The sequence below is a fragment of the Brassica oleracea genome, chromosome C3 (genome assembly GCF_000695525.1).
Source record: "Brassica oleracea var. oleracea cultivar TO1000 chromosome C3, BOL, whole genome shotgun sequence".
In the NCBI taxonomy this organism is placed as follows: Eukaryota; Viridiplantae; Streptophyta; class Magnoliopsida; order Brassicales; family Brassicaceae; genus Brassica; species Brassica oleracea.
Genome location: NC_027750.1, coordinates 61,747,936 through 61,759,335, shown reverse-complemented (window position 1 = coordinate 61,759,335; position 11,400 = coordinate 61,747,936). Strand labels below are relative to the sequence as shown.

Sequence of the window (11,400 nt, the reverse complement as noted above, 5' to 3'; positions counted from 1 at the left end):
GAGGAGGAAGACAGAGATAATTAATAAAAATGAATTTGGCGGAGAATAAATAAAGAATAATAACAGCATTTATTATTAAAGTATATGACGTGTAATTTTACTAATGGCTTAATGAGAACGCTTGTCTTTTACTACATGATTCCTTTGGATGATTGTGGCTGGTTAATTAAAATTTTAGTGGTTAATTACTAAGACGCGGGTTCTCCTACATTTGATAATTTTAGACTAATAATGTATTAATGATGTGATTTTGATTCTGTAAGGTATGATGAATATTGTAAGAAATGTACAAATTTGAAGTTTTTTTTGTACATCGTATAATTAAGTAACGCTATAATAAACTTCTAATTTTTACATTAGGTATAAATCTGCATCTACCACTCCCACGTCTATGCAATGTCTCATGGGCCTACCTTGGATTCATTTGTTTTCGGATTGGATTTGGATACATATATAAATAAATAGGGTCCGTTGGATCTGAGACTAGGATTTTAAAAGTCGGTTTTACCCTTTGCTATCAAAAGTTTGACCAAGTCATCTCAAGGCACTGGCCTCGTCAAAGAAGGCGCGTAGGGTCCCTACTCCTAGCGATCGTGATTAAGAAGGATCTGCGTTTCAGCACATTCAATTATTTGACCATTTCATATAATAAAGAGTTTTTGGTTTGAAAATTAGTTCTGACTTTGCATAAGAAACCCAATTGATTACCCCTAATATACATACAATTTGTAAGTCATAATTCACCCACTTGGATCATTATCTTTTGTTATTTTATGTTCATTCATTTGGAGGAACCTCCTCTGCGCCAGACCAGAATCAAGTGTAAACTCATATTATATGACTTTTTCAAAGAAAACTATATTAAAATTGAGCAACTTGACATACATTTTCATGTGATCTTAGCCAGCCATGCACGACGTCCACACCATTATTGTATTGTTCAAACAATTGATCAATCTTGTCTGAGTCCATGCATCGCATGCACCCCACTTCCATTAATATACCCTTAATTAATTATGTTACATAGTATTGCTTTTTTGCTAGTAATTAAATACTCACTCCATCGCTAGATCAGACTTTTGATTTTAATATTTGAACCATTAAAAACTTATATAGATGCGCTTTTTAAATTTGTTTATTTTATCTTTTGTTTGGTTGTAAAAAGGTTCGCTGTATATTTAAAGCCAAAAAGGTTAGAGACTTTTTGTTGCCGATTATGTTAAAGTAAAATGGCTACAAAATGGTTTAGTGATTTTTAAGAAAGAAAACAAACTACGAGCGAATATGTGAATTTGGACGCCGATTCTAATACAATGGTTCCTATTAGGCCTGGGCATTCGGGGTCCCAATCGGGTTTCGGTTTTGTCCAATCGGGTCTCGGTTTTTCGGGTTTATCAAAATCAGCCCCATTCGGATTATATAAAAATTCGGTTCGGGACCGGTTCGGGTTTTATCGGGTTCGGATCGGGGTTAGTAAATCTTAAAAGAACCGGTACAACCCGGTGTACTTTCGGGTTTTAGGTTCCAACCGGTTCTTCGGTTTTAAAGAACTTGATTTATACCTACTTTGTAACCAAAACATAAGTAAAATCGGTTCTTCGGGTTTAAAGTACTTGATTTGTACCTATTTTGTAACCAAAACATAAGTAAAATCGATTCATAAATAAGAAAAAAAACATCAAACATGATCATTCAAAGTCAAACGAAAGGTATACGTTGTTATTGATAGAAAGAAAACCAATAAATGAAATCATAAAACGAAAAATTAAGTTATCATGAAATGAAAAAATTATTCAATGAAAATAAAACCAAAATCTAAAAATTTCAAGCCTCAACCGCCACTTTCAACCATCAACCTTCATGTAGTAGATAGTTATTGTAGATGTTTAATAATATCTTAGTGTATTTTGGCTACATATCAGGAATTGAGATCATGTTTGGTACAAGTTTTTTTTTGGCATTTTGAATGTTTCGGGTTCTATCGGATATCCATTTAATTTCGGGTTCGGTTCGGATAATACCCATAACCCGAAATACCATAAAACAAGATCTATTCGGTATTTATGTCGGGTTCGGATCGGTTCGGATTCATTTTCATCGGATCGGGTTTGGTTCGGATTTTCGGGTTCGGTTTATTTGTCCAGCCCTAGTTCCTATGATCTTTTAAAGTTTTTTTCATCACTACCACATCAGATTTCCTTATATATTTATTTTAAAACTTCAATATTTAGAAATGGGAAAAACTGTTTCGACTTGGGGCCAATTATATTAATTGGACCCTAGAAGACCAAGTCAAGCCGTACAATAAATCTTTCAAGCTCTGTAGAGTGTAGAGAATATATATATACTCTTCCGGGCCAATTATTAATCCTTGATTTTTCATTTTTAGTGCTTCAAGACCCTGTAGAGTGTAGAGAATATATATACACTTATTAATCCTTGATTTCTCATTTTAGTGCTTCAAGACCCTCCAACAATAACCCCCTCGATTTCACGTTGTTTACTTACCACGCATTGTCTTCACCGTATACATTCCGCCGTTGGATTAAGTTTGAAGATTGCTTGAAATACAAGCTTATCCTAATCCTACCGAGTTATGGAAATAGGAATTATATCTAGGAGTTATCTAAACTATATTACCTATTAGGATTAGGAGAAATAATATCTCTATATAAGGAGATGCAAACATGTTGCATAACTTAAGGAGTTTAGAGATTGATTGTGTGCTTGAGTTTTGAGTTAGTTTCTCAAGATTAATAAAGAGAGTTATTCTTTATTGTGATTCATATTCGATCTTTGAAGTTCTATATTTGGTATCAGAGCCAGCCATAAGAGATGGGAGACATTGTTGCTGCAATAGACAAACCGAAGGGAGGTACATCTTCAATACAATGCCCAATGCTCACATCGACAAACTATACGGTATGGGCAATGCGTATGAAGGCCGCTCTCAAGGTTCATAAGGCATGGGATGCAATCAAAGGAGACTTAACCGAAGGAGACAAGAATGACATGGCTGTTGCACTTCTGTTCCAATCAATACCAGAGGTTCTCATCCTACAAGTCGGCGAGCTTAATACGGCAAAGAAAGTTTGGGAGGCCATTAGAGCGAGGCATGTAGGAGCAGAAAGAGTTAGGGAATGAAGACTGCAAACGTTAATGAGTGAGTTCGATAGGCTGAAGATGAAAGAGGATGAAACCATTGATGAGTTTGGAGGAAAATTGTCTGAGATCACATCAAAATCGTCAGCACTTGGAGCAAGCATCGATGAGCCAAAGCTTGTGAAGAAGTTTTTGACGAGTCTACCTCGAAGAAAATATATTCATATTGTGGCATCTTTAGAACAAGTCTTAGACCTAAATCAGACTAGCTTCGAGAATATCATAGGACGTCTTAAAGCTTATGAAGAACGTGTAGCCGATGAGGAAGAAGAACCTCAAGGTGATCAAAACAAGCTGATGTATGCGAATTCTGATCAAACAAACTCTAATCATTCAAATCGTGGCTACAACGACAGAACCTCAAGATGATCCAAACAAACTGATGTATGTGAATTCGGATTCACAAGCAAACCCTAACCAAACAAACCATGGCTACAACGACTATCGAGGTAGAGGTCGAGGAGGACGAAGCTCGTGGTACAGAGGAAGAGGTCGCGGCAAGAATGGTGGAGGAAGAGACACATCAAGAGTCATGTGTTACAGATGCGACAAGCTAGGACATTATGCCTCGGACTGTCCGGATCGTTTGCTTAAGTTGCAAGAAACGATAGAGAACAATAGTGACACGCAGGACGCAGATGAGCTGATGATCCACGAGATTGTATATCTCAACGAAGATGGCATTGTACCAAGCAAATACGATCCAAGCTCCAGTGGAGATAATATGTTGTACTTAGATAATGGCGCTAGCAATCATATGACCGGCGACAAACGGTACTTCAGACTTCTCGATGACTCTATCACCGGAAAAGTCAAATTTGGAGACGACTCAAGGATAGATATTAAAGGAAAATGATCCATTGAGTTCATTGATCGTAATGGAGAAGCAAGAATGATGACAGAAGTGTACTATATCCCGGATCTCAAGAGTAACATCATCTCTCTTGGTCAGGCTACAGAATCTGGATGTGATGTGAGATTAAGAGGAGACTACTTGACGATGCATGATCGTGATGGGAAGCTGCTCGTTAAAGCAAATAGGTCAAGAAACAGACTCTATAAGGTGTGAATGGGTGTAAAAGACAACTTGTGCCTTCAATCAACGTCAATGGGAGACTCAGCTACATGGCACGATAGACTAGGACACATGAACTACGAAACTATGAAGTCTATGATCTCGCGTGAGCTTGTAATAGGAATCCCACAGATGACTTGCGAGAAAGAGATTTGCGGTTCATGTTTACTTGGGAAGCAAGCGAGACAAGTGTTTCCAAAGGCAACATCTTACCGAGCAACAAAGGTATTAGAACTTGTACATGGCGATATGTGTGGTCCAATAACGCCTAGTACGGCTGGTGGGAAGAGATATATCTTTGTTCTCATAGACGATCACTCCAGATACATGTGGTCTATTTTACTCAGAGAGAAAAGTGAGGCGTTTGTGAAGTTCAAGTCTTTTAAGGAAATAGTAGAGAGGGAATCAAGAGAGAAGATAGGTACTTTTAGAACAGATAGAGGAGGAGAGTTCGTGTCAAGAGAATTCAATTCTTTATGCGAAGGTTCAGGTATCAAAAGACACTTAACAGCTCCATATACTCCTCAAAAGAACGGAGTAGTCGAGAGACGAAACCGAACATTGATGGAGATGACGCGAAGCATTCTTAAGGATAAAATGATTCTGAACTTCTTGTGGGGAGAAGCAACAAGACATGCTACATATCTCTTAAATCGACTAGCTACAAGATCACTTAATGGCATAACACCATATGAGGCGTTTCGAGGAAAGAAGCCTAACATAAGCCACCTGCGTATTTTTGGTTGTATTGGTTATGCGAAGGTAGTTAAGCCTCATTTGAAGAAACTTGAGGATAGGTCACATATATTGGTTCACTTGGGCACGGAGCCTGGATCTAAAGCATATCGTATGCTTGATCCAAAGACGCAGAAGGTTATAGTGAGTCGAGACGTGGTCTTTGACGAGTCAAAGGGCTGGAACTGGAGTAAGCATATCAACGAGCCTGACGGTACATGAAACTTCTCGATCAAGGTAGGAGATTTTGGGAATCACGGTATAGACGAGACACATAGAGATGCAACCTCACGAGAAGGATTAAGCGAGGTTAAAGGAGAAGTTGTTGCAACAAGTGAGAAGGAAGATGAAGGAGACAAAACGCATCAAGAAGCCACGGATGAGGTTGAGGAAGAAGAAGAGATGGCCCAGTGCTTAGACGATCACAAAGAGAGACAACAACGCCAAAGTACCTTGATGACTATATACTACTCATCGAAGAAGAGGAAGTAGAACGCCTACTTATGTTAATAAACTGTGAACCACAAAGCTTCGAGGAAGCATAAGAGATGGAAGAGTGGATCAAAGCGTGTGAAGATGAAATTGCGAGCATAGTGAAGAATGGAACGTGGGAGCTTGTTGATTTGCCACACGGAGCTAAGGCCATTGGCCTTAAGTGGGTATTTAAGCTGAAGAGAAACTCGGATGGCAGTATTAATAAGTACAAGGCGCGGCTTGTAGCAAAGGGCTATGTACAGCAATATGGTGTTGATTTTGATGAGGTCTTTGCACCAGTAGCAAGGATTGAGACAGTCCGACTTCTGATCAGTCTATCAGCTTCCAGAGGATGGGAAATCCATCACCTTGACGTCAAGACGGCGTTCCTCCATGGAGAGTTGAAAGAGACCGTGTTTGTTAGACAACCCGAAGGCTTCGTCGTGAAGGGAGCTGAAGGAAAAGTCCACAGGCTTCACAAAGCTCTCTACGGTCTTAGGCAGGCGCCTAGAGCATGGAATAATAAGTTGAATCAGGTACTAGCGGAGCTGAAGTTCAGTAAATGTTCAAAGGAGCCGTCGGTTTACAGGAAGGTGGTTAATGGTAATCTACTTATACTTGCTGTTTATGTTGATGATCTCTTCTTGACCGGCACAAGCGTGAGAGTCATTGAGGAGTTTAAAAAAGAGATGTCATCCAAGTTCGAGATGAGTGATCTCGGGAAGCTGTCCTATTATCTTGGAATTGAGGTTCAACAGCATGAGGGAGGTATAACTTTAAACCAAAGGCGTTATGCTTTGAGAATCTTGGAGGAAGCTGGGATGAAAGACTGTAACTTGTGTCACACACCAATGGAAGCAGGGCTTAAGATGTCGAAGGCTGAGCATGAGAAAAAAATGTATGCAACAGATTATAGAAGGAATGTCAGGTGTCTTCGCTACTTACTTCATACACGGCCAGACTTGGCATATAGTGTGGGCGTTTTGAGCAGGTACATGCATACGCCGAGAGAGTCTCATGGAGCTGCTATGAAAAAATGCTTGAGGTATCTACGGGGCACTACAACTTATGGCATCACGTTTCATCATACTAACTCGAAACCAATGAGGTTAATAGGATATAGTGATAGTAGTCATAACGTTGATGAGGATGATGGTAGGAGCACCACCAGACACATGTTCTATGTTGGTAACAGTCCCATTACATAGTGCTCGCAGAAACAGGAGACAGTGGCTCTATCGTCATGTGAGGCCGAGTTCATGGCTGGGACAGAGGCAGCTAGGCAAGCCATATGGCTACAAGACTTACTCATCGAGATTATGGGTGATTCGAGTGAGAAGGTGGTTATCAGGATTGATAACCAATCTGCAATTGCTTTGACAAGGAATCCTGTATTTCATGGAAGAAGCAAGCACATTCATACTCGATATCATTTCATAAGGGAGTGCGTAGAGAAAGGTCTTATAGAGGTACATCATGTTCCGGGACAAGAACAAAAAGCAGACATCTTGACAAAGGCACTTGGAAGAATCAAGTTCAGGGAGATGAGAGATCTCGTTGGAGTTAAAGATGTAGTAGGAGAAGACTTCAAGCTTAAGGGAGAGAATGTTGGATTAAGCTTGAAGATTGCTTGAGATACAAGCTTATCCTAATCCTACAGAGTTATGGAAATATGAATTATATTTAGGAGTTATCTAAACTATATTACTTATTAGGATTAGGAGAAATAATATCTTTATATAAGGAGATGCAAACATGTTGCATAACTTAAGGAGTTTAGAGTTTGATTGTGTGCTTGAGTTTTGAGTTAGTTTCTCAAGATTAATAAAGAGAGTTATTCTTTATTGTGATTCATATTCGATCTTTGAAGTTCTATATCCGCGCCGTGTAATGTAAAGTGTAAACAAACACTGTAACATCTCTCGAAGGATCAAAACAAGATTACAATTTACAAGGTTTACCAAAAAAAAAACAAGATTGCAAGAGCACTTATTATTCATAATTGACAGCACAGTTAGTTTACGAACCAATAGCATAGAAAGAACACAAGACAAATTCATTGTAACGAGAAACTTGTACTCAAACCATAGATTAACATTCAAGACTTCTTATAACTATTTTAAAAAAAAAATCATAGATTCATAGCATAAACACACATATATTTTTAAAAGCTTCTCAAACATAGATGGTTTAGAACTCTTTGCCTACATCAGTTAATAATACAATGCAATGTTAATAAAAAAACATAGATTGCACTAAACAACTTAGGTTCGAAAATTTAATTACATCAAAAGAAAGGAATGGTTCAAGAAGAGTCCACAAATAAAAAGGAAAAAAAGATAATCAGGACTAGTATGCCAACAATAAACATTCAAATATTGACAATCTTAATTAATAATCGATAATCTATTTTTAATAATCGGCAATGTATTTTTGTTAAATAATAAATACTGACATGTAATCTGGAAATCAGTAATGACCACTTTGAGATATAACTTAATATTGTTAATATGTTCTTTCTTTTTGTTAATATAACATCTAGTAAAGTTTGTAAATGTGAAAAGAGAAAACAAAAAATAATAACAAGATTGAGGCAAAAAATGATGATAAGAATAAATATCTACAATTTAGATTCTTTTTTTTCACAGAAAATAATTTTATTAATGATCAAAGTAATCGTTTGACATAGCATCCCTTATAAATTCGGGAACATAACTGTAGAAATGGAATGATGAAACGGATGGTATGACTTGTTTTGCAAGGATGTCTGCACATAAGTTAGAATTTCTGTTTGTCCAACAGAACTTGATATCCTCAAATTTTGCTGCCCATTTCCAAATATCTCGGATCCAATTCGTAACATCTATGTTATTAGTCTTTCCATTGGCCAGTTTCATTGCATCAATATTATCTCCTTCAAAAATAACATGTCGATATCCTTTGCTCCAACAGTTCATCATTGCAAGTAGTAAGGCTTGTAATTCTCCTTCTAAGGCTGTTTTTGGTTGTTGATTTGAGGCATGGGCGCTCCTTTGAAGATCCCCAAATCATCTCTAATTATCCAGCCCGCTCTTGCCTCTGTCTGTGTGTTGTTGTAGGCTCCATCATAGTTGCATTTCACAAATCCTGTCGGTGGTTTAGTCCATTTGTTCCGCTGATGTTCCATATCTCTTCTCAGCTCATGTCTATCTGCATCTTTATCTAAAGATTGGTAGGCTTCCAACCATTCTTTTGTATCAAAATAGGCTTTTTGTAAGGTTGTGCGCCAGTGTATTGATGTTTGTTGGAAGATCATCTTGTTTCTATATTTCCATATTCTCCAAAGTATCCACCATGGAAGATGCCGAAGATGGTCGGGAGGTTTGGGATTCTTTGTAGAAGCGCAGTAAGCTTATCTTCTAAGGTAGGTTGTGTCTGATAGAAGATGTTGTGTGGCAGACCTGATGCCCTACAATTTAGATTCATTTTGTGAAAGATGCTTTGAGATTTCACTTTAAATTGGAAAATATACTTTATATTGGAAAAATATGGACAAAGTGTATGATATAATTAAAAATACCTATTGAAATATTAAAGCGAAGCAAACTAAATGTGGGTGATATCAGTTGCATATGTAGTTCCATAAGGAAATATCTCGACCATTAACATACTTAAATTTTTGAAACTTTGAAAGGTTAGTTTTAAATTAATACATATGTATTCAGTAGATTATTAAAGTTAAAACTAAAATCTGAGTCATGGCATTATAAAAGGCAAACAAAATAGTCAACACAGATCTTTATCTCAAACAAAATAACTTGTGAAAGAAAAAAAAAACATGGAGAGGGAATCTTCACGTGTATTTTTATTCACCTTCTTCATCATGCTTGCTTCTGGTATTAATTCTTAAATCTTGATTAGTTAGGTTGTGAATGTTTAGGCTCTTTGGGGTTCTTGTCTGAACATATATAACTCTTATTATGTCTAAAATATTTCTGCTAACAATAACTTTTATTCTTTGAAACTATAATTATAATATAGATGCCAATAAGATGATGGCAAAACCTTGCAACAACAATTTAGGTGATTGTCAACAGTGTGATGAGAGGTGCAAAACTAAGTATGGACCAACGTGTCAAGGTAGTTGTGACAACACTTGTAAACAATGCCTCTGTAACAACGAGAGTGCATCACCAGCGTCCAAAATATGCTATAGCGGAGCTGGCCTGTGCACCCCAAAATGTTGGGACGAATGTTGCAACAAAACTTGTGCTAGCATGTATTTGAATGGAGTTGGATATTGCGACAGCATTGGCCATATTAATCTATGCAAGTGTCAGTATCCTTGCTAACTATTTGATGTTTCCTGACAAAACTGGTCAATTTTATATTGAGAAAATTGAGGTTAAATATCCTAAATAAATTATTACGATTATACACATATATCTAATATCTCTGAAAGCTCATGGCATTGGTAAGAACATGACTTCTTTGTTTGTGGACTCTCACGACTCTAGTCATTGTCTAAATCTAGTATCAGGCTTGATGATCTCACTTTTTGTCTTATGTCCGTTCGTTACTCGAGATATTATTACGGTATTCATAACACGGCACATATATTCAATCTTTGATGGGGATGAGAATAATTAACATGCCCTGGTATTTTGCTCGGGGATGTTATCAGTCTTTGTTCTAGTGAATTTGCCAGGCTGAGTATGGTCCTTGTGAATAACGCCATATTAGAAGTGAACACTGGGTGAACAAACCTTTGCATCCTTTTCGATTTTTTTGAATTAGGTTTCTTTCAGTTTCTTGGATTGAATCATTCGAATGGTGCCAACTAAAAGAGCGAGTGAGATCTAGAGAATATCGTGCGAGCTGAATTGATTAATTAGATCGATCTTTTTAGGCACTATATAGGTTAAATTTTGTCTTCATTTGGCATTTTCAGCATCAGACAATATGAACCATGAACATGCAGAGAAGTTGCTTATGAATAACCATAATAATAGTTTAAATATTACAACCATCCAAGTTAAATTATGTAGAAAAATATGATTCGGCTTTATTTATTCAAAAAAGAAAAAATAAACCTAGCAAGGGTATTGGCATTTGCACAATACAGTATGGGCAAGACTGTCACAAAATCCAACTCCACCAGGGTACTTTTGTGCACAGCTTTGATTGCAACATGGGTTCCCACATCTAGTATCGCAAAGGCCTGCCCCGCCAGAGCAGTGTGTCGGGGGAGATGGTGGAGGTGGTACTGGTGCACATATATAATTGCACGTGCATAGGTTATATCGGTCGCACATGCCTTGACCCGTCGGCCCGTGCCTGGCCTTGCACCTCTCATCACATTGGTTACAAATGCCTAGACCTTCCGAGCATACATTTGCGTTCACCTTATTTTCAACTGTTATGTATGATTAATTCGTTTTAGTAAATCATCGATAGAAACATCTGAATCTGTGACAATTAAGCAGATTACAAAACACATTCCCACCTAAAAACATATTTGTTATCAGCTGTTAATACAAATAAGATTGTTGTTAGATAGAATAACTGATTTTGGAAATAGATGATTGGATCAAACGCCACAACACTTCCTTACATTATATTTTATACTATGAATACGCATTTGTAACATTTGATGATAAACAAACGTAAGATATGCAAACATTTATTTTAAAAATGTAGCCATTCAAGACTTTTGAATGATTATAATTATAATGACCAAAATTCAAAACTTTGAATTTTAGCCATCTAAGTTCTTTACATACAAATTAATAAATTATTAAATTTTCAATCTTGTTCCTATTTTATTTATTATTTGTTTAATTTTGATAAATAATGAATTAAAATAAAAATAAACAACTGAAAATACATGCAATAAAAATTTAAACACAATACTTAAATATGAAAGATAATTATTATCGTTTGTACTTCTAAAAGTAAGGCTAGAAGTACTAAAA

At 36.9% G+C, this 11,400-nt stretch overlaps 1 protein-coding gene across 1 annotated transcript; it reads right to left on the bottom strand.

Annotated features, from left to right (window-relative positions):
* Window positions 1-10,518: 10,518 nt before the first annotated feature.
* Window positions 10,519-11,066, bottom strand: LOC106331157 (defensin-like protein 183). Its single transcript, XM_013769487.1, has 2 exons — window positions 11,063-11,066; window positions 10,519-10,841 (listed from the first exon to the last, which is right to left on the bottom strand). Exons 1-2 carry the CDS (start codon window positions 11,064-11,066, stop codon window positions 10,519-10,521), a joined length of 327 nt encoding a protein of 108 aa, XP_013624941.1.
* Between the last annotated feature and the right edge of the window lie 334 nt (window positions 11,067-11,400).